Genomic DNA, 19,798 nt, shown 5'->3' with positions numbered 1-19,798 from the left:
CATTCAAGAAGCACACTACGGAGACATGCTATGTGCTAAAAACTGTGCTAAAGTGGGATGGCACAAAGATGAATAATACTTGGCCTCTGCCCTTGAGTGACTCAGAGTACAACTAGAATGATGGAAGTAAACAAAAGCAACGTAATAATAACAAAAACATGCAGAGCTTTCACTCGTGTAAGGCATTGTTCTAAATATTTAACATATGGTGACGTTTAATATTGACACACACACACACACACACACACACACACACACATACACAGGAAAAAAAAAAAAAAGACATGATTCCAAAAACCTAAAAAGAGCCATAGAGACTCTGAAGAAACACAGTAGCAGCATTCTGAATATAGGTAATAGTCATTACCTGCAAAGAAATTCCAATCTTATTCAGGCAATAAAGCCCAGGCAATTCTAGATGTGCTGGGGTGTCTTATCTAACACCAGTAAAATAAACTGCCAGTCACAATGATTTTGCATTATTCTAAAACTAAAGCCCAGAGAATTGGTTCTGGTTTGAAATGGTCTATTAGATTATCTATTTTTTTTGTTTTGTTTTGTCTCAAAATGCATTAAATTTCTTTATAGCTCTCAGATTTGCACATATATTTGCTAAGTCTAAAACTATCCATCATTAGCACCTCTATAAAGTTAAGGGGCTTTCCACTTTTAGCTCCTTCAGTTCAGTTCAGTTCAGTCGCTCAGTCGTGTCCAACTCTTTGCGACCCCATGAATCGCAGCACGCCAGGCCTTCCTGTCCATCACCAACTCCCGGAGTTCACTCAGACTCACGTCCGTCAAGTCAGTGATGCCATCCAGCCATCTCATCCTGTGTCGTCCCCTTCTCCTCCTGCCCCCAATCCCTCCCAGCATCAAAGTCTTTTCCAATGAGTCAACTCTTCGTATGAGGTGGAAAAAGTACTGGAGTTTCAGCTTTAGCATCATTTCTTCCAAAGAAATCCCAGGGCTGATCTCCTTCAGAATGGACTGGTTGGATCTCCTTGCAGTCCAAGGGACTCTCAAGAGTCTTCTCCAACACCACAGTTCAAAAGCATCAATTCTTTGGTGCTCAGTCTTCTTCACAGTCCAACTCTCACATCCATACATGACCACAAGAAAAACCATAGCCCTGACTAGATGAACCTTAGTCGGCAAAGTAACGTCTCTGCTTTTGAATATGCTATCTACGTTGGTCATAACTTTCCTTCCAAGGAGTAAGCGTCTTTTAATTTCATGGCTGCAGTCACTATCTGCAGTGATTTTGGAGCCCCCAAAAATAAAGTCTGACACTGTTTCCCCACCTATTTCCCATGAAGTGATGGGACCGGATGCCATGATCTTCATTTTCTGAATGTAGAGCTTTAAGCTAACTTTTTTACTCTCCACTTTCACTTTCATCAAGAGGCTTTTAGTTTTTCTTCACTTTCTGCCATAAGGGTAGTGTCATCTGCATATCTGAGGTTATTGATATTTCTCCTGGCAATCTTGATTCCAGCTTGTGTTTCTTCCAGTCCAGCATTCCTCATGATGTACTCTGCATAGAAGTTAAATAAGCAGGACGTACTCCTTTTCCTCTTTGGAACCAGTCTATTGTTCCATGTCCAGTTCTAACTGTTGCTTCCTGACCTGCATACAGATTTCTCAAGAGGCAGGTCAGGCGGTCTGGTATTCCCATCTCTTTCAGAATTTTCCACAGTTTATTGTGATCCACATAGTCAAAGGCTTTGGCATAGTCAATAAAGCAGAAGTAGATGTTTTCCTGGAACTCTCTTGCTTTTTCCATGATCCAGAGGATGTTGGCAATTTGATCTCTGGTTCCTCTGCCTTTTCTAAAACCAGCTTGAACATCTGGAAGTTCACGGTTCACGTATTGCTGAAGCCTGGCCTGGAGAATTTTGAGGATTACTTTACTAGCATGTGAGATGCGTGTAATTGTGCGGTAGTTTGAGCATTCTTTGGCATTTCCTTTCTTTGGGATTGGAATGAAAACTGACCTTTTCCAGTCCTGTAGCCACTGCTGAGTTTTCCAAATTTGCTGGCATATAAACTGCAGCATTTTCACAGCATCATCGTGCAGGATTTGAAATAGCTCAACTGGAATTCCATCACCTCCACTAGCTTTGTTCGTAGTGATGCTTTCTAAGGCCCACTTGACTTCACATTCCAGGATGTCTGGCTCTAGATGAGTGATCACACCATCGTGATTATGCAATTCTGTGTATTAAACTCTCTTCTACTTCTCATGCTATTCTACTCCTTTCCTTCTGCCCTAAATAATTCTTAATTCTTACAAGAAATAACAATGGTAGTCACTCCAAGGTAACTTTCTAATCTTACTTTTTCTAGTGTCATACACTAGCCATGTTAATATGTAAGAAACTGAATGCAATAGGAGGATGAGAATCTTTGGGTTTTGAAATCTAGTCGGCTGCTGGATTTTCTTTTCCTTTAGTGTTCCCTCAAATATTTAAAATGTAACCAATCATACTAGACTAAAGGGTAATACTAAAAATGCAGATCTTCTCTTACATAGTTCAATTTTTCCTGAAATGCTGCATATCAGCAGAAGCTTTGGAAGTTGTTCAAAATCAGATTGAAACCATTCAACTTTCCTGGAGTCTAGTTTGTTAGTCTTCAAAATAAAGAATTTGGATCATAGCACATCTGAAAACCTAATTTTAGAATCCTGTAAGTCCAAATATAGAACATCTGTGTTTTCCAAACAGTAGATCAATAATGATGATATTTTGGGCCCAGGACATAATACGGGCTTCCCAGATAACTCAGTGATAAAGAATCTGCCTGCCAAGCAGGAGTCATGGGTTCCATCCCTGTGTCAGAAGGACCCCCTGGAGAAAGAAATGGCAGCCCACTCCAGTACTGCCTGGAGAATTCCATGGACAGAGGAGCCTAATGGGCTACAGTCCATGGAGTGGCAAGGAGTCTGACATGACTTAGCAACTGAGCACATTTGCAAGACATAATACAGTACTGCACATACCAGAAACCTTATTTAAATTGCTTAGAATATTTTAAGGTTTCTTTGGTGGCTCAGATAGTAAAGAATCTGCCAGCAATGCAGGAGACCAGGGTTCGATCCCTGGGTAGGGTAGAACCCCTGAAAGAGGAAATGGCAACCCACTCCAGTATTATTGCCTGGAGAATTCCATGGACAGAGGAGCCTGGTGGGCTACAGTTCACTGGTCACAAAGAGTAAGACAAGACTGAGTGACTAACACACACAGAATATTTGAGGGGAAAGAAATCCGAATGAAGCTCCTTTCTGGTATTCTCAAAGGTGGGAAGACGACATTATGAATGCTTCATTTTCAATAAAGAATTTAGCAAATTCTTTTCAAGAATAATCAAACATGAAACAATTCCCAGATTCAGGTTAGAAACCATCGAATTATAATCTGTAAACTCTGTTACGGTGTCAGGATGGTTTTTAAGAATGTGTTTAAAAATTTCTGTTCCGACAGTTTTTCAATTTAACAATATAAACACAAGGCAACATTTTCTGCAACGCTACCTTAAAACATACAAATAAAAGCGACACTCAAACTCCATTTGGTTTCTTCCTGGAAATTCAACGGAACTCCTTACATTCGTTAAATCACTGTTACCCACCCCTGCCACCGAAAATAAACAAGAACACCTAAGCAAGACAAGTCTCAAAACTGGATCTGTGTTGTGTACGAGTGTCCGTCCGTATGTTTCCTATAGTCTGTCCCTTTCTTTTCCTCCTTGAAAAGGCAGCTCTGTGTCCGAGTGCACACATTACACACACACGAATTCCACCCTCAAGTTGACTCACCTGTACTCAGACTATGCACACGTGGCAGACAAACCTGACGAACTGTCAGACCACCTGAGGAGGGGGTTAGCGTGTAAGTATAAGTCTCCAGGGACCAGATGCCCGTCCGGTCCCAATTCCACAGTCAGTGAATTCATCAGAAAGCGACGGACTTCCCGAAACCCGGGGTCTCCGGAGTCAGGTGGCGCGGATTGATGACGTAAGCTGCCCCCCCCCCCCCGCCTCCGGCTTTTACCGCAGCATCTCAGCCAAAGCTACTGCGGTCGCCACCCCGCCCCCTTCTGGGCGCCATTGAGAGCGTGGCAGTGGCCCAGCGCCTGCTGTCCGGCCCTGCCAAGACCGATGCCCTCTAGTGGCTCAGTGTCTAGAAACCGCCAAAGAGGACGACCCATGGCATCCCGAAGCTTTGACGGTAAGGTTGCCTTGCTCTTCGGGGAGGAGCGTGGGTTAACGAGGGCGCCACCTCGCGGAGGAGTGGTCCATGCGCAGGCGAGAGTCGGGGGCCGGGGGTGAAAGAAGGAAGCGGAATAGGTGGTGCGGAATAGGACTGACGGAAGGGATTGGAAAAAACTACGTTTCCCAGAAGCCCGCGCGGCTTGAAGCTGGGCGGAGAGACGGGTGAAAGAAAGCCGGAAAGCGGCCTGCAAGACAGGGTCAGAGGCTGCCTCTGAACTCGGATTCCCAGGGTGCACAGCTTCCGGCGGCTGCGCGCTCTTTGCGAGCGCGGGCGCTGTGGCGCGTCTAGTGCCGCGGCTAACACAGAGATCTATTTCCCAGGGTCCCGCCGCGGAAGTCTCCGGCGGGCGGGCGCGCGCGAGCCACCGAGTGAGGAGGCCGAGGCGGCCGCCCAGACTTCTGGGTCCTCTGGGTCTTCGCCTTTCTTTTCCGTTTCTGCCGCGTCGACCGCTGCCGCCGCGGTCCACGGCCCAGTCGACATGGCGGCGGTGTTGCAGCAGGTCCTGGAGCGCACGGAGCTGAACAAGCTGCCTAAGTCCGTCCAGAACAAACTTGAGAAGTTTCTTGCTGACCAGCAGTCTGAGATCGACGGCCTGAAGGGGCGGCACGAGAAATTTAAGGTGGAGAGCGGTAAGTGCGGCGCTCTTCCCGCCCTGGTTTCTGGGCCCGACCCTACAGCGATGGCTGGTCTCCCCTTGCAAGCTCGCTGTGCCCACAACTTCCCTGGTAGCATCGCTTCTCCGGCTCGGTGGGCACCGTAGGCCTTCTCTCAACTACCCGCCCTCCCGGTTTGATACGAAGGAGCTTTTTTGTTTTTAAAATCTGACTGTACGTGGAGTTTCCTTTTGTTTGTAATTAGAGTGGTCGCATTTAGGAAAACCTAACGATGTCCAGCAAACCCATTGTGGTGATTTGAGTCTATTTACTCGTCTCTGAGAGTGGGCGACTCTTGACTCTTCTAAGCCCATCTGTATGTTGCACTTTAAATGACAGTAGTTTTTGCCGTTTTCTAGTAGTCTATGTTCAGAGGCCTGTGTCTAATTGATAACTTCCTGAATTTGTTCTGACTGTCGCTTTGGTCCGGTGATGAACTAAATGTACAGAAAACGAGTAGGTGCCTAAGACAGCGCTGGAAGCACAGTAGACGTGCAGATGTTTAATATATCTGACTTCTCTCAAAAGTTGAAGTTTGATAGAAAATATATTGTCTGTTTACAAATACCTGTAGTATACCCACAAATAAGAAAGTTCTTGACATAGTGACTTGAACAACGTTTAGGAAAGATTAAGATCATAGTGATTACCCGTGGTAAAATGTCGATACAGAATTGATGTTGAAAATTAAACCGTTTGTGTGTCTTGGTTTACCAGTTTTTTGGGGGTAGGTTGGGGTGGGGATTGTAACTGGGTTTTTTTTGCTAAGTGTATTGAAACTCCGTAAGTTTTCGTATAAAAAAAACAAAACAGTTGTAATTGTCAAGCAGAATCGATGTTGAAAATTATCTGAATCCCAACACTGAATATAGTACACTGCATTGTATTTGTTAATTTGCACAATAAATATTGAATGTCTTCTATGTGACTGATACTTGGCTAAGCAGTAAGTTATCAGTTGCTTCCCTTGGAAAGTTAAATATTTTTACATAAATTTAGTAATTTTGTATGTTCAGGTGTTATTTTGGCTAGTTTAATACAAGCCTTTTTAAAACAAAGTAGTTACTAACCTAAATGATTTTCTTTTCCATTTAATGTTTTTGTTGTTATTGTTTGCTTTATGCTAAGAAGTCAATTGATGTGTGTGGGAAATACCATGATAAATAAGACATGTTGCCAGCCTTGAGGAATTTCGTAATCTTGTGGAATAAACATAAAAATTATTTGTTAAAACCCTATTCAGGCTTTATTTTCTTATATACAAAAAGTCAGCTGGAAATGTTGCATTGAAGTCCTTTACCGTACTGGCTATTTGTCTTTACTCAGATTCGCTCTTATATGAAGTGTGGGTTCCAATATTATGTCCTAAATCTTAAAATCAAGGTTATTAAAAATAAGTAGCAATGTTGACAGTGTACATGTGTGTGTTTGATTTTTTCTTTTTTTCCTCTGATCATCTGTAGAACAACAGTACTTTGAGATTGAGAAGAGACTGTCCCACAGTCAGGAGAGACTTGTGAATGAAACCCGGGAGTGTCAAAGCTTGCGGCTTGAGCTAGAGAAGCTCAGTAAGTATTTAATTATGTCTTTCTAACATTCTTGGGATATTGAGGTCGGCTACTCCTTCAGACACTTTGAGAATATTTAATTACTATATATGAAAATATTGATTATCCTTATTTTAATTTATGGTAATATTAGGGGTTTTTTTTTCATTCAGCGGTAAAGACATTGAAAGAGTACAGGGCTTGTTGGTTAGGAGGTATGGGTTCTAGTTCTGACTGCTGTTAAAAACTCTTTTGTCATATAAATTGTGATAGTGTTTATTGTTTACAAAATGGCTAGGACCGCTTGTCTGTCTACTTCCAACAACTGTATATGTCAAGTGAGATGTGTATGAAAGCATTTTGAAAAGGCTAAAGTGCTATGCTACTGAAAAAGTAGAGAGTGATTTAATTATGTTGAAAAAGCCTGTTAGTTCTATTATAATACTTGTGTTTTAACTCTCATTATAATTTTTATAAATATTTATAAATCTAAGGATGTAATTTCTGCTTTAAGGTGTAATTTCCTTGAAAGCTGAGCAGCCAGTTTTCTTTATAAGTTTTCTTACATCACTGCTGCTGCTGCTGCAAGTCCTAAAAATACATAAGATCTCAAAGATGATGTGTTTTATGTGCTTGGTTTGCAGTATAAAAAAAGCAAATGTAGGAAGATCTTTATAGAGTAGGGACATCATAATATTTATTACTAGCTACAGCTGGATTTTAATTTGATTGGGAATGCAAGAAGCTAATAAGAGAAAAACTGAAGCATCAGTCGTCTTAACTGAGTCCATGCCCACTGGCTGTATGTTTGAGTTGAAATTCTTTTTGGCTAATTTTGGGGCATCTCATTTTTAAAACATGATGTATACATATGATGGTATGTATACATTTGTAATGAGAGTATAAATAGTTATTGAGTCGCTGCGTGTGACTCATCACCTATACATTGTTTTATCTTGGCATAGAAAATAAAAGGTTTGTAGAGCAGTAGTGCTAAAAAATTTCAAGAAAGTGACTGATCACAGCTTCTTATATGAAATCTGGAAAGGGGAGAGGGAGGAGAAGATGGGGATAAACCTAGATAGACACACCTTGCTGGGTGTACAGTTTTTTGTTTTTTTTTGGTAGGTTATTCTGAATTTGTAAGTTTAGAAAGCTGTAATAGCATTAAACTATATAGAAAATCTAGACTAAATTAGCAGAATTTTTTTTTGTTTTAATAAGCCAGTTTAACTTGGAAATAGTAATAACTGCTCATTAAATCACTAGTACATAATAGGTGTTTTAGTGGAAGAAAATTTCAGAACGTGTATTCTTCCTAATTATCAACATACATTTAAAACAGAAACTATAAGGGAAGGTAACACTTTATGGGTGGAGATCCTAGGACTGAAAATTCAGTATAGCTGAATTTCAGTATAGCTGAATTATATATACGTAAAATTACATATAGCTCTTCTTAAAGCCATAAACCAGCTGAATTACAATTATCCATTATTGTGATCTATTCTGTACACACTTTATGTGATTTAAATATTATTTGGTCTCTTGATTTTTGTCCTTTTTGTACTTACTTTTTAAATTTGTAAATATAGTTCAATTTTTTATGATTGACTTAGAAGATGTCATTGAAAAATAAGGAAATGAGTAATTGCAAATACTTTCTCCTAAGAATGTTGGCTAGAATGATTGCAAATATGATTTTGGAAATAGGACAGCATATTGTAAAAGTTGTACTAGAAATGCAGTAAATTTGGGTTGTACTTAAGAATTTGAAATGCAGTGCTGTACAACTCAACCTTTCTGAAACTCAGTTTCTTAATTTCAAAGTGTGTATGGGTGACAGTTGAATAAAAACTGTCATTGCAGATTTTAAGCTTACGTGTGTGACAGTCATAAAATTCCTTTTATCCAGACAGTCAATTGAAGGCACTTACCGAGAAAAACAAGGAACTTGAAGTTGCTCAGGATCGCAATATTGCCATTCAGGTAATAGTTATTCCTGTGAATAAAGCTAATTGTGAACATGATTCTTGAGAAATTTTTCTGTTCTAATTGTGCTTATTGTTCGTTTAGTCAGTGGGAAGATGAAATACGTTTAATTAGGAGAAGCTACTAACAAAAATGTGTATACATAAATTTCTTAGTGGGATTTTATGTTGTAATGATTAACTGAACATTCCTTTTACTTATTGGAAAATATGAGTACTTGATATGAAAAAAAAAACACATTTGCTATTAGCTCTGTAGCTCTTAAGTCATGATTTTTAAAAAGGGGTTGTTTTTTGCATTGTAACTAAAATGCCATTTGTAAGTAGGGTAGACATTCAGGCTGTATGTGCCTAGTCGCTCCGTTGCCTCCTACTCTTTGTGACCACATGGACTGTAACCTACCAGGCTCCTCTATCCATGGGATTCTCCAGGCAAGAATACTGGAGTGAGTTGCCATGCCCTCCCCCAGGGGATCTTCCCAACCCAGGGATCAAACCCAAGTCTCCCACATTGCAGGCAGATTCTTTACCATCTGAGCCACCAGGGAAGCCCAGGCGTTCATAGATCCATCTATATCCATCCACCCACTCACCTACTTACCTACCATTCTTTTAGAAATTACCTATTTAACGCTTACTGTTGCCCAGGCATTATTTCAAGTATTTCAGTGCAATTGGGGATATGGGTGAATCTACACTGATAATCATTTCTTTAGTGATTAAGAATAACAGATTGGTGGTGATCACAAGGATTGCAGGCCAGTTTGTTTAATAAAGTGATCATACCTAGTGATTCTTTGACCAGATAGACCCTCAGACACTTGCCATTGCTTTTTAAAAAATTTGCTTTTGATTTGAGGTTAAGAAATACATACAGAAAGTATTTATAGTGGGAAAGAGTGATAGACTTGATTCAATAGAAATGTAAAATTTTCTACATAGAAACAACAAATAGAATCACCAGAAAGTATTTTCTCATTAAAAATATGACTATATATATATATATATATATATATGTATCTTTAATACATGACTACTTTCAAATTGTAAGAAAACCATTCAAGGTGGAAAATGGGCAAGGGAGTTTTTAAAAACATAGGAAGCTGTACAAATAGCCAGTAACAATATGATATGTTATTCTGCTTCACTCATAATCAGGAAAATGCAGATAATGTAACAGGATATAATTATTTTTCACCTCCCCATGTTAACATTGGTTTTTCTTTTTTTCTCTGTTCATTTTTTAAGCATAATCTTCAGTGGCTTGAGATAGGCAGTTATGACTTAAATGCCTATAAACTGCCATTGTCTTGGTACCAAGTAATTTGTCAAAATATATTAAGGATTTTAAGTAATTCCATTTCTGGGCCTATTTCTTGAGAAATAATTTGAACCAGAATATAGTGATAGTCGTCGGTTTTATGACAGAAAAATTAGAAGTAAATCAAGTTTCCTATAAAGGCTTGTTGAAGTAATTATATAACTATATGACACTTCCAAGTGATTAGAAACTGACATGGGAAGTTTTGTTTTTTAACTTTTTATTTTGTTTTGGAATATAGCCGGTTAACAAACAACATTGTGATATTTTCAGGTAAATAGCATAGGAATCCAGCCATACATACACATGTATCCATTCTTCCCCAAGCTCCTCTCCCATCCAGGTTGGAAATTATTTTTGTGAATCTAGGAAAAGTAATTTAAAAAATCTAGAATATGAACAGAAGAACTTAAACCACAGCTAATGATAATTAAAATGCCTATTCCATGTTCATTTCTTTATAATTGATCAACTTGATTTCCTTATTTAAATATATTATGCTTATTCCTTTATGTGACAGAGCCAGTTTACAAGGACGAAGGAAGAATTGGAAGCTGAGAAAAGAGACTTAATTAGAACCAATGAGAGACTGTCTCAAGAACTTGAATATTTAACAGGTATGAAGAAGTACCTTTAACTTCTAACTTCACTCTTTCTCTTTTAATAGAGCTAAGATTAAATGCCCAGTCCATTTCTATTGGCTGGTGTTTGTCATAGCTCAGAGTAGATTTCAGTGTAATGTATCAGATCATTCTAAGTACTTAAAGAATGCTACAGACAAGTATACAAATGAAAAACATCTCAAAGAATTTGGACCAAGGTTTATGTACCACAATGTGGTTTATAGTATCGAAGTTGGGAACTTGTTTAGGTGTTCGGTTGAAGAGGCTGAATGCCTTCATTTTGTACAGGCATCCTTACTGATAAAGCTGTCCACAAGCATTCGATTTAGGGACCTAAAAGGAGAGCCCATATATGAAAGGGCAGACTGAAGGAATTAGGAAGCAAGAATATAGAATATAATATATAATAGAGTTGCTGTATTTAATTAAATGTGACTCTTAAGCAGTTTAATGGTATCCAGTTCCCTTTGGGTCCTTTTTCTAAGAGTTTTGAGAAATGTTATTTCTGCCAAAGAAAGAATAAATATTTATTTTACTATACAATAATAGTCAATTTGGTAACTAGTCTCAGAAAAAAATTTACTTTTGATCAACTAGTGGGTAGGTAAAATTAAGTTTTCTCATAAAAACCTGCATGTAAGGAATATAAGAGAAATTACACATATATCCTGGCTGGTTTTGAGTATAAATTTTTGATATCTATACTTGCTTTTTAACTGAAGAAATGGCTAATTTGTGAATTTTTAATAAACTTTTGGTTAATATGAGGAAATTAATGTTAATATTGTATATTTAACTTTACATATTGCATTTAAAATAACCAGTATAATTTGCATATTTGGTTGGATGCATGAATTTGGTTTCATTTAAAATTAAATTTGTGATTAAGCATGGCAAAAGCAAGTTAGTAGAATTGAGAACTACTTATTTAGATGTTTATGTTCCTAGAGATGCATCTTTGATATTTGGTTCCTCTGAGCATTAATTAATCATTTTCCCTTTCTCTTCTGACCTTTCTAGAGGATTTTAAACGTCTAAATGAAAAATTTAAGGAAAGCAATGCAACAAAGGGTGAGCTTCAGTTAAAACTGGATGAACTTCAAGCTTCTGATGTTTCTGTTAAGGTGAGAAACAAGTTAATTTCTAATGTACAAAATACAATGTTTGCTTTATATGCACCTAAATTGTATTTTAAGTATAGGCAGATTATCTATAAAATAAGTAAAAGCTATATTTTTTTAATATCAGGGGATTAAGTTTTAAGACAGTTTTGATTGAACTGTTTTGCTTATGGGATATTTAAATTTCATATAGTGTTTATCTGGTTCTGTTTTCTGTTAAGAATACATGCAAATACTTATTTCTATTGTAAAATAAAATTCTGTTTTTGTCCCTTAGCTACACACAAAAACTTTTGAATAACCATAGACTAATCTTTCACCATAAACCTTTTTTTCTCGGATTTCCTTAGTATCGAGAAAAGCGCCTCGAGCAAGAAAAGGAGTTGTTACACAATCAGAATACTTGGCTCAATACAGAGTTGAAAACCAAAACTGATGAACTGCTGGCTCTCGGCAGAGAAAAAGGAAATGAAATTCTAGAGCTTAAATGTAATCTTGAAAACAAAAAAGAGGAGGTAAGTTATTAAACTTACCAAAATGTAAGTTGTTGGTTACAACTTATGTTTGTGTGCCAACTTATAAAAATTTATTTAGTGGAATACCAAATTAAATATTTTGTAAGATTAGGGATTCAAATGTGGAAGATACAACACATAAACAGTTGGCCTCAAAAGTTAACCAATTGCATTTAAATAAAGAACTTAAAATATTTGATGAAAATTTTGATACTATCTTCTGACTTACAGTGTATCTTTCCTAAGATACATGTTTGAGAAGTGGTGGTTAGATTCTGTGAGCTAGATCCAAAACATGTTCTTGTGTGAGCTGTTAGTTTTCATTTTAAGCATTCATCTTATTTTCTTAAGCATTCATATTTTATATTAAATGCTTTTTTAAAAAATAATTATTTATTTTGGGGGATGCTGGGTTTTCATTGTTGCAAGCAGGCTTTCCCTAGTTGCAGCTTGTGGGGGCCACTCTCTGTTTGCAGCTCACAGGCTCTAGAATGTCAGCTCAGTAGTTGTGGCTTAGCAGCCACATGGCATGTGGAGTCCTTCTACACCAGGGATCAAACCTGGGTCCCCTGCATTGGCAGGTGGATTGTTAACCACTGGGCCACCAGGGAGGTCCTATAAAATGCTTTTTTGGTAGGTGGGGATTGTTTTGCTTTTACTTTGCAGTGAAACTTTGTATCAAATTTCAGTTAATACAGTATCCACTACCACCCCCAACCCCCACCCAACTCTGCATTTTTGTTTCTAGGTTTCTAGAATGGAAGAACAGATGAATGGCCTGAAAGCATCAAATGAGAATCTTCAAAAGCATGTAGAGGATCTGTTGACCAAACTGAAAGAGGTATCAGTTCAGTTCAGTTCAGTCGCTCAGTCGTGTCTGACTCTTTGCGACCCCATGAATTGTAGCACGCCAGGCCTCCCTATCCATCACCAACTCCCGGAGTTCACTCAAACTCACATCCATTGAGTCAGTGATGCCATCCAGCCACCTCATCCTCTCATCCCCTTCTCCTGCCCCCAATCCCTCCCAGCATCAGAGTCTTTTCCAATGAGTTATCTCTTCGCATGAGGTGGCCAAAGTACTGGAGTTTCAGCTTTAGCGTCATTCCTTCCAAAGAACACCCAGGGCTGGTCTCCTTCAGAATGGACTGGTTGGATCTCCTTGCAGTCCAAGGGACTCTCAAGAGTCTTCTCCAACACCACAGTTCAAAAGCATCAGTTCTTTGGCACTCAGCCTTCTTCACAGTCCAACTCTCACATCCATACATGACCACTGGAAAAACCATAGCCTGACCTGTTTAAAAATGTCTCTTTTATGAAAATACTGTAACACTCCAGAACCTGTTAATTTGTAAAATGACTGCATGTTTTGCACTGTTCCTAACACCATAAAATATCTAGAACACTTTTATATGTTGTAGTTAGGCTAAAATCACTAGAGTCAGTTGTATACCACACCTAAAGTACTATCTAAAAATAAGTATGGTTAATTTTAATGACATTTAACTATTCTGCTTTAAGATAAAAATATCAGTTTATCCTTAAGGTAATTCATCCCTATCATGACAACTGATTTTAATTTTAGTGGTGTTTTAATCTTTACCTCTACTTTCAAAACTGAATTTTTCATCTTGGCATTTGGTAAGCATTCTAAATTCAGTTCAAATGAGACTCTTACAATTGGTTTTTTAGTGTTTTGTTTTTTGTTTTTCAGGCCAAGGAACAGCAGGCTAGTATGGAAGAGAAATTCCACAATGAATTAAATGCTCACATAAAACTCTCTAACCTTTACAAGGTAAGTACTTTACCATACATTTTCGTGCCCTAATGTTGCATTAATGGATGTTGGATAACTGTTTTAAGATTAAATTTTAGAGCGCTGCTGACGATTCAGAGGCAAAGAGCAATGAACTGACCCGAGCAGTGGACCAGCTACACAGACTTTTGAAGTCAACTGGAGAAGGTAAGACTTTACAATCATGGGAAGATTGTTTTGTTTTTAGATAGAAGGTACTGTTTTCTTTGCCCTTGTGTAGATTTAGAGGTCAGATTAACTTTATTAGGGACAAAATTTGATATATAAGAAAGATGCTTAGATCAAATTTTAAACTCTGTTTCAGCAAATAGTATATTTGAAAACAGGTAGCTAATGTTTTTCTAAGTTTTTTGCATCTAATAGCCATATATGTGTTCTGATTTCTAATAGGAAGTTTTTCTTCCATTTTTGAAACATTTACTTTGATAAATATTAATACATATGGGTTTATAGTTTGGAGACTGTCTTAATCCATAAGTAAGTATTACTTTTTAAGTTATAAAGTGTATTTTAAAGTCTTTGGTTTTCTTCTATACTTGCTTTTTTTAAAATGTAAGTTATTTATGTATGACCTTCCCCAGTTATTTCTTGTGTTCTCTTCATCTAAGATCAGATTAAGCCAAAGAAATACTTAGAGCCCCTGTTTTACAGTTTGAGTTCCCCTAGTTTCCCACTTTTACAAAAGAGATAACAAAAGAAGAAGTAGATTCACTAGGCCACACACCTCAGGAATTACAAGTTCATTAAGAGCTTCCATTGAGTAATAACTATCAACCAGTGTCTGTAGAATTTAATATTGTCTGCTGAAGGGAAAAATAATGACTATTCTATTACATTTTATAAACTCAAAGATTTTAATTATGTTTTTGGTTATTCTGTCTCTATCATGTTGTTAGCCAGTAAAGGATTTCAAGAACATATCATAGAGGTGGAAGAATCTAAAGATCGAATGGAAAAAGAAATGCTTGAGAAAATAAGGAAATTAGAGAAGGAATTAGAGAATGCAAATGACCTGCTTTCTGCCACAAAACGTAAAGGTACGGGTTCATAGACAGCTTATTAAAGGCTGGAAATATTGGAACTTTCCTACGTAGTCCTCACTTAACTTCACTAATAGTGTTTCTCATTCTCAGGTGTAAGTACCATTTGATGACAAATGATTGTGTGTTAGTTTCCAGAATAGTTTTAACTATTAATGCTGCATGGTTTTTAGAATTGTGTTAAATGATTATTTGTTGTCATATTTTAAAGTCTTCATATGAATGTATGCATAATGTACAATAGGTGTCACTTTTTGCTTGTTTTGTGAGAAGCATTAGTGGCTTTAGTTTGAAATTTTCCAAAAGCGTACTAGATTTCTGTGTGTTGGCACAGGGGCCATCTTATCTGAAGAAGAGCTTGCAGCCATGTCTCCTACTGCAGCAGCTGTAGCCAAGATAGTGAAACCTGGCATGAAGTTAACTGAGGTAAGAAGGATCTCAAATCTTGTTGTTTTCCATCAGCAAAAAGTGTTCAGACCTCTCTGACACCTACTCCCCCCAAAATTTATTCTTGTTGTTTAATGATTAATGGATCGTTTTAGGGAAGGCTTCCCTGGTTCCTGGTTCTATGCAGCATATAGTAAACATTGCCATCTTGTGTAATTGCTGGATGAATGTTTGTAAAGAAGCTATACAGGCTATATTATGCTTGAATTTGAAATGATATCTTTCTTTCAGCTGTATAATGCTTATGTGGAAACTCAGGATCAACTGCTTTTGGAGAAACTAGAAAACAAAAGAATTAATAAGTATCTAGATGAAATAGTGAAAGAAGTTGAAGCCAAAGCACCAATTTTGAAACGCCAGCGTGAGGAGTATGAGCGTGCACAGAAAGCTGTGGCAAGTTTATCCGTTAAGCTTGAACAAGCCATGAAGGTTGGTTCCATTCCTAAATTGTAACTGTAGAAAAAATACAGAGGAGAAATAATTTACTAAGTAGGATGGTTCTTTCTTAGAAATAAAGGATTTACCTCCAAAGCTAATTGCTTTTTCAGTGGTAGGGTAATTATATATTTTAAACTTTGTCATTACATTATTAAACATCTCTTAATTGCAAAATGTTTTATTTTTATTCAGCAAACATTGAAAACCCTTAGCATTTTTTAAGATATTTGGGATGTTTTCTGTAGGGTTCTCTAGAGGATGATAAATAGACACAATCTCTTTTTGTAATAGAACCTTTCTAAATTTAGCAGGGATCATTTTTTGTCAGGCAGTTCTGATATTCTGTCTGGATATGATAATACTGTTCATTGAAAAGAACTCCTTTATAAAAATATCATTTCACAATTTGGCAAATCTTTACATATATTATTTTGTTACTGTTCCTCTGTTTATTAGAAGTACCAAGGAAGTTTGAGAATATTCTTTATTTCTTTAGATTCCTTTTTAATAGATACTGGTTTAAGAAGAGTATTTGTTTGTTTGCTTCCCAGGTGGTGCTAGTGGTAAAGAACCTGCCTGTCAATGCAGGATACGTAAGAGACACAGGTTCAGTCCCTGGGTTGGGAAGATTCCCTAGAGAAGGGCATGGCAACCCACTCCAATATTCTTGCGTGGAGAATCCCATGGACAGAGGAGCCTAGTGGGCTACAAGTCCATAGAGTTGCAAAGAGTTGGACACCACTGAAGCAACTTAGCATGCACACATGCACAGTGTTGTTTTTTATTAAGATACAGCTGTTAATATTACTGAGAAATCTTTGAGAGTTACTAAACAAATTTTATTGAAGGAAATCAGTTAATTTATGTGCTAAATAGTATAAATGCATCTCTGTGTTGTGTGTGTGTGTGTGTGTGTGTGTGTATGAGTCATTCAAACTGTCCAACTCTTTATGACCCCATGGACGGTAGCCCACCAGGCTTCTCTGTTTGTGGAATTCTCTAGGCAAGAATACTGGCGTGGGTAGTCATTACCTTCTCCAGAGGGTCTTCCTGACCCAAGGATCAAACCCAAGTCTTCTGCATTGCAGGCAGATTCTTTACCATCTGAGCTACCAGGGAAGCCCAAATGTGTCCTTAATTTGACTTAAACTTTTATTACTGTTGTTATTACAATTTAGATGTCAGTTTAAATCAGGGTGTATTGTGTCTAACGGTCTCTTTTTCCTAAATCAAATCATGTCTAGCATTCTTGCCTTGAGAGAATATGGGGCTTTAATACACACCCCTGCCCATCTGGTGTGGTTTAAAAAGAGGTCCTTTGGATCTCCTTGACTTTCTCACTGTTGAAAGTGAGCATTTTACCTGAAGCTTATTGTCTGAGGAGGTGGTAAAGTGGAGGGCTTAAGAATTGGGTAAAAGCGGCTGTTCACCGTGGGAAAACCTATTCATCACTAATGTGCAGACACAGTAATAAATACAGACTTTTCTCATAACTTCCAAAAGCTTTAAAAATAATTTCAGTATCTTTTTTTGTAGCCAAATCTTCTGTCCATAACATATATCATGTCCAGTTTAGATTCTGTGGTGCTCATTTCTCAGATTTCTTGAATTTTATAACTAAGTTACTTTCTTCCTTGGCACCTTAATTGATCCCATTTTGAAATCAGTAGGTTTGTGTTATTACCATTTTTCATGAATATTTGCCTGCTCCATCTTGTCTTATACTTAATTCCATCTGAAATTGGTTTATTCTTGTACGTTGATGGCATTGTGCTCAGAGACACTTGAAACACCAGGATAAATATAAGCCATCTTTCACTTGTATACTATCTATAACAATACATACTTTGTGAAATAATACATGTTATGTGAGAACAGTGCATTAAAAAGCAAAATTTATATGGATTGGAGATAAAACATAAGATTTCAAAGATACTTTGTGCTTACATCAAGCTCCTTAAAACTATGCCCCTAAATCCCTAATGATACTGTGATATAAAACATTACTTCAATATGTTACCATTTTTCTTTTTTTTAACAGCCTTATGACATTGGTTGCTGATTCTTTAAAATTAGTTCCCGGTGCATTTTTTTAATAAATCCAAGTCTTACCCAACATTTTTTGCTTTTAATATTTCTAGATGGTATAATAATGATTATCACTAATGCAGTCCTTTGTTTTTGTCTTAATAACAAAGTTTTTTGAGAGTGTTTGTTTGATCTCCAACATCATTTGATAATATACTATGAATTTGGTGTGGCTGTAACATTTTGATTCACAATTAACTTGGGGGGATCCCCCTTCATTAGCATACAGTGATGAACAGTATAATGTTGAGCTTATTTGAAATATTAAGAAATGTATTCATATTTTTAAGAAATTTCTCTTTAGAGACTATATTATATAGAATATTTTAAAATTATAAGTTGATTACTGTGATATTTGAGCACTGTATACTTTTGTTATTTGTGTAACTGCTGTTTGTATGCATCTTAGAAGAAAATACAGAATTTTCACTTGACTTCATTTTTAAAGGAGATTCAGCGATTGCAGGAGGACACAGATAAAGCCAATAAACATTCATCTGTGCTTGAAAGAGACAATCAAAGAATGGAAGTGCAAATAAAAGATCTTTCACAACAGGTTAGTTTTTTGTTTCTTTTCCTATTTTATTTTGTTTTCCTGAACTGCCTGCCTAGTAATGTTTGTTTCCAAGTATGTAAGATAGAACTAGTACATACGAAATTCTCATCAACTGAGAAAACTGCTCTAAATGAATTGCAGTCTAGTCATTGTTTACTCTTAGCCCCTCCCTTTTTTCTTTTCTTTAAGCATTTGATAAATTTTCAGTTTGAAGATAACTGGTTGTAATTAATGAAATAATTCAAAGATAAAAGAGTTATCTTCCCACAGTTCAAGTCCCAGAGTTAGCAGACTGGTGTGTATTCTTTCACATCTTCTTTTATGTACAGATACATGTGAGCATATGTGAACATACGTAAGCATTCTTTGTTTTTACTGAAATAAAATCACTTATTTTGTATATGCATCTGTAAGTGCATTCCCCTAACACTTTTTTTTTTTTAACGGATTAAGTTTGGAGATGTAGATCTGTTTTGTTCATATATTTTACCTTAATTTTTGTATGTAGAATGACTGAACAACAACAAATATGCAAACACAGACATAGATAAAAATTTTGCATAAATGAAGTTAGCATCTATTTCCCATACTCCTCTTCTGCCCAACTATGTAATACATATCTAAGCATACAAATGCAAGCGTACAGACACAATGGGTATATATTTCTGAGTGTTTTATATGGTCATTGTTTTACAAAAATGGAACCATGCCTCTGGAATTATAATTTGACTTCTTTTTAAAAAATAACAGTATTCATTACATACTTTTCATAGAAATGAGAAATAATTTTTCTGATTAAGGTTTTCTTTATTTCATTCTTAATATGTAAAATAATCTTAAAAATTCATTTTTTCAAGATAATTTAATACTCCATCGGAAGTATTGATAAAGTAACCTTGTCATTTGAGAATTTTCACTTCTAAACATTTCCAAAGTCAAAACCAATACTATTTGATAATATATTAAAAATTTTTTTTAGATTAGAGTGCTTCTGATGGAACTTGAAGAAGCGAGGGGTAACCATGTAATCCGTGATGAGGAAGTAAGCTCTGCTGATATAAGTAGTTCATCTGAAGTAATATCACAGCATCTAGTATCTTACAGAAACATTGAAGAGCTTCAACAGCAAAATCAACGTCTCTTAGTGGCCCTTCGGGAACTTGGGGAAACCAGAGAAAGAGAAGAACAAGAAACAACTTCATCCAAGTAAGCAATAGACTTACTTTGGTTTATTCAGCAAACATTTATTGAAAACTTTTTATGTGCCTTAAATAGTACTGGATGTTGGGAATATAGTGATTTAGGAGAAAAAAAAATAAAATCAAGCAACCATATTGCTGAAAAATTCTACTCTGAAGGACCCCAGTT

At 36.8% G+C, this 19,798-nt stretch overlaps 2 protein-coding genes across 3 annotated transcripts in view; one reads left to right on the top strand and one right to left on the bottom strand.

The window, feature by feature from the left end:
* ODR4 (odr-4 GPCR localization factor homolog) overlaps window positions 1-3,952 on the bottom strand; it is a 38,756-nt gene extending 34,804 nt beyond the window's left edge. For both annotated transcript variants that reach the window (XM_060396200.1, XM_060396201.1), the window contains exon 1: window positions 3,818-3,952. The gene's annotated coding sequence lies outside the window, so the exon portion shown is untranslated. The remainder of the gene's footprint in view (window positions 1-3,817) is intronic.
* Window positions 3,953-4,055: 103 nt separating this feature from the next.
* The window catches only part of TPR (translocated promoter region, nuclear basket protein), a 63,582-nt gene continuing 47,839 nt past the window's right edge, over window positions 4,056-19,798 (top strand). The window contains exons 1-15 of the mRNA XM_004013874.5: window positions 4,056-4,229; window positions 4,595-4,903; window positions 6,391-6,495; window positions 8,390-8,463; window positions 10,307-10,403; window positions 11,430-11,533; window positions 11,881-12,045; window positions 12,794-12,886; window positions 13,760-13,840; window positions 13,921-14,008; window positions 14,758-14,898; window positions 15,236-15,327; window positions 15,580-15,777; window positions 18,323-18,430; window positions 19,410-19,636. Of these exons, the coding sequence (XP_004013923.3) occupies window positions 4,160-4,229; window positions 4,595-4,903; window positions 6,391-6,495; window positions 8,390-8,463; window positions 10,307-10,403; window positions 11,430-11,533; window positions 11,881-12,045; window positions 12,794-12,886; window positions 13,760-13,840; window positions 13,921-14,008; window positions 14,758-14,898; window positions 15,236-15,327; window positions 15,580-15,777; window positions 18,323-18,430; window positions 19,410-19,636 (1,952 nt within the window). The 5' untranslated portion in view covers window positions 4,056-4,159. The remainder of the gene's footprint in view (window positions 4,230-4,594; window positions 4,904-6,390; window positions 6,496-8,389; window positions 8,464-10,306; window positions 10,404-11,429; window positions 11,534-11,880; window positions 12,046-12,793; window positions 12,887-13,759; window positions 13,841-13,920; window positions 14,009-14,757; window positions 14,899-15,235; window positions 15,328-15,579; window positions 15,778-18,322; window positions 18,431-19,409; window positions 19,637-19,798) is intronic.

This window comes from Ovis aries, chromosome 12 (assembly GCF_016772045.2).
Source record: "Ovis aries strain OAR_USU_Benz2616 breed Rambouillet chromosome 12, ARS-UI_Ramb_v3.0, whole genome shotgun sequence".
NCBI classification, from domain to species: Eukaryota; Metazoa; Chordata; class Mammalia; order Artiodactyla; family Bovidae; genus Ovis; species Ovis aries.
The sequence above is the reverse complement of the archived record's forward strand: the minus strand, read 5'-3'. Positions and strand labels throughout refer to the sequence as shown.